The sequence below is a fragment of the Pundamilia nyererei genome, unplaced genomic scaffold, assembly GCF_000239375.1.
Source record: "Pundamilia nyererei isolate P.nyererei 1_Seehausen unplaced genomic scaffold, PunNye1.0 scaffold00015, whole genome shotgun sequence".
NCBI lineage: Eukaryota > Metazoa > Chordata > Actinopteri > Cichliformes > Cichlidae > Pundamilia > Pundamilia nyererei.
This window is the reverse complement of record NW_005187416.1, coordinates 1,933,071-1,936,161: the sequence shown is the minus strand read 5'-3', so window position 1 is coordinate 1,936,161 and position 3,091 is coordinate 1,933,071. Positions and strand designations below refer to the sequence as shown.

General features: G+C 41.1%; 1 protein-coding gene across 1 annotated transcript in view; it reads right to left on the bottom strand.

Moving 5' to 3' along the window:
* The window catches only part of myo7ab (myosin VIIAb), a 50,168-nt gene that overhangs the window by 6,833 nt on the left and 40,244 nt on the right, over positions 1-3,091 (bottom strand). Inside the window, exons 35-38 of the mRNA XM_013908842.1 lie at positions 1,723-1,847; positions 1,479-1,636; positions 755-908; positions 101-256 (exon numbers count right to left, since the gene is read on the bottom strand). Of these exons, the coding sequence (XP_013764296.1) occupies positions 101-256; positions 755-908; positions 1,479-1,636; positions 1,723-1,847 (593 nt within the window). The remainder of the gene's footprint in view (positions 1-100; positions 257-754; positions 909-1,478; positions 1,637-1,722; positions 1,848-3,091) is intronic.

Below are 3,091 nucleotides of genomic sequence, written 5' to 3'. Positions count from 1 at the left end.
AGGTGCTTCTCAACTGAGTGGTGTGAGACTTAAAGCTGTAAAAAGCAGCAGTGAAGAAGTTTTAACAGGCGTTAACAACAACTGTGTGTGTTTGTGTTACCGTAAGGCTTTCTGCAGCCGCTGCATGCAGTCTGGAGCCAGAGGATAGTGTTTCTTGGCTTGCAGAAACTTCTGGACATGAGGCAGCAGGATGTTACTGGGAGGAAACAAACCAGTGCAGAGCCACAGCAGCTCCCAGCCCTTCTCCTCACTGTACCTGCACACAAACACCATGACAAGGTAAACAGTGCACAAACTGAGGGTCAGGATTTTGGCTTTGTGGCACAGGAAAGAAAGTGTCCTTTAGTGAGAAACATCTAGAAGTCAGAAATTTTCTATGCATGCTCATATTCCATCATGCTTATATCATTATTTTCTTGCTGCTACCAGGCATATTTATAAGTGTGCAGGGATTTTGTTTCTGGTGACGGTACAGCAGGCGAAAATGTTAAACACCAGTCTCTGTGTGGACAATGAATACAGTTTTGTTTGCTTGTGTGAATTTAATGAATTTCAAGTGGCAAAAAAGACTCTAAGGGTGCTGCAGAGACTGTGAAAGAACCGCTGGGGTTACCAGGAAGGTGCATGTTACAGATGTAAGAGATGCTTTGAGAGTGATCAAAGTGAACACTCAGCTTAAACTGTGAACACTGAGCTAAAATATTGATTATAGAAGAAGAGATAGAAGAAAAGACTGTTTTTTTCTTGGACTTACTTAATGTGATTGTCTGTTAGCTGTTTGAGAATCTGGCAGAAGATTTCGTCTTTGAGCGGCTCGGCCTTCAGGGCTCCTTCGAATATCTGATCGGTGAGCTCGTTGACAGAACGCACTCGTTTGGACGGGTAGTCGCCCATATACTTCATCACAGGTGCAAACACAGTTAAGGACCATTCACATAACGACAGGCTGGTACAGGTCAGGCAGTATGGCTGACTGGAAATAACCAAGCAGCAAACTTCCTCTGATGGCCACTTGGCTGGCTCCAAAAAACAGAGTTCATCTCTATAAACTCTCATGTTAAAATTACTAACCTACCAGCATTAAAAAGCATGTTTTCTTTGTATAGAGCAGATTAAATATTACAGTTTCAATCGCTACAAAAACAGCTAAACCTTTGCTAGCGATGGAGTAGTCAAGACCAGCTTATGATTCCCATCAAAATCACAAACAACAGTGAGTAACTTTCATGGGGGGTTTGGTCGACAGGCGTAACTGCAGGCTTGGATGCCTGTAACATCCATTCTTACCAGTAGCAGTTTATAAAGAAACAAAATTAATATTTATCAGAACTGAACTGAGCCCTTCACAACACCTCCACTTTCTCATATGGTCCCTTGGGAAAGTTAATTACCTGCTCTGATGTAACAAAAGCACCAGAGGAAAAACGCAAACGAGAAAGCCAAACATATGATCAATCACGCCCTCTCCTAAAGGATATCTATGAAGGCAAGGCAGGCCTCCTGGGAGAGCTCGTCGTGAGCCAGGACTTTCTTCAATAGAGGCTGTTTGAGAGGCTCGCGGGTGCAGCTCCACAGACGCTCCTTCCCTCGAGCTTTCGAGATCACCACCCTGCTCAGAGTACTCTTTGGAGGAGGCCTGAAGAACAGTGGTTCGAAGAAACTTTCACACATATTTTTTAACATCATTTGTACTTAAAACAGCCTCACATTAGACTTAGTTACCTGAAGTAGTCGTAGGAAAACTCCTCCAGAGTGTAGGCCTTAGATTTATCCTCTTGGTCCGAAAGGTTAATCTGGGACAAACCGATAGACTCGCGCCTCTGATCAGGAGTCATGGTGACGAGAGCCTGAGAGACAGTAAAACAGGAGGAAGATTGGATTTTTTTTCACATTTGACCCTTCCAACTGGTTAATTCAGCAAAGTACATCAACATATTTCAGAGCATTTACTAGGAAGAAAAAATGCTTTTGGCAAGTTAATTTTCCTTTTAATGAGCAGCCAATACCTGGAGTTCAACAACCACATCTCTGTCAAAACCTTCCTTTCAGAATCCATGAGTTTTTTGCTTTTAGTGTGTGGTTAAAGCACTTTTTTCTGTTACAGTATACCAAGCAGAAAACTAGTGATGTGCTTTTGATGATAATACAATGTGCAAATTCAATATTTCTGTAATATTTTAGTGTTTGACACTTTGTAGACAGCCATTAAACACACAGCTGGCTGCACAGAGAGACTAGCATATATTTATTTTTGTGTTTTTTGTTAATTGGGAGAAAAACTGCTAAAAAAAAAAAGGTGGACAGCTAATAGCTAACAATTGGAGAGACAGCAGCTGCTCACATGGTGCTTTAATCAGATTGTTTTCAGACGTGTTGAAAATATATGTGCAGTGAGGATTTTTTGTGTGTACATTTTAATTAGTAGATGACTGGCAGTTTGGTTGACACTAATTTAAAAAAAATAGCAAAGCTGGAGTGTTGACAGGTCAGATCAGCATTTACACAGTTTAAACGTCATGGTCATTTTTATTTTAAAGGATTTGTTTGACAGCACTCATTGCATTGGCCAATACTTGCAATAGGAAACTTCAAGTAACTCTGAAACTCTAAGAGAATTTCAGGTTTACACAAGTTGGGAAGGCCTCTTGGAGCCATTCCTGAACAACTGCAGTTTCCAAAACCATCAGTTCACATAATTGTATGTAGGTACAAGTAGGGCTGGGCTATATAATACCGTTCACAGTAATACCAGTATCATGTTGGGCAACGATAAGAAAATAAAATATTGCAATAGAATATGGGTAAAACGCGCATGTGCAGTGCCTTTGTTTTCATACGCACATGCTGGAAAAAGCATGGCGGCAACGGAGAATAAGAAGGGCGAAAGCAGATTGTTGAATGAAACGGATGAACCAGAATTGGTTTGTAAAAATGCTGCAACTTCACAACAAAGCACTATTTTTGGTAGAGCATGCAAGCGGGCCGTCGTTATTACCGTGTTGTTTGGAAAATACGGCACACTTAAAATAAATCCTTTGATTTTTCTGAAAGTCGACAGTGCCCCTTATAATCCCGTGTGCCTTATGTATGA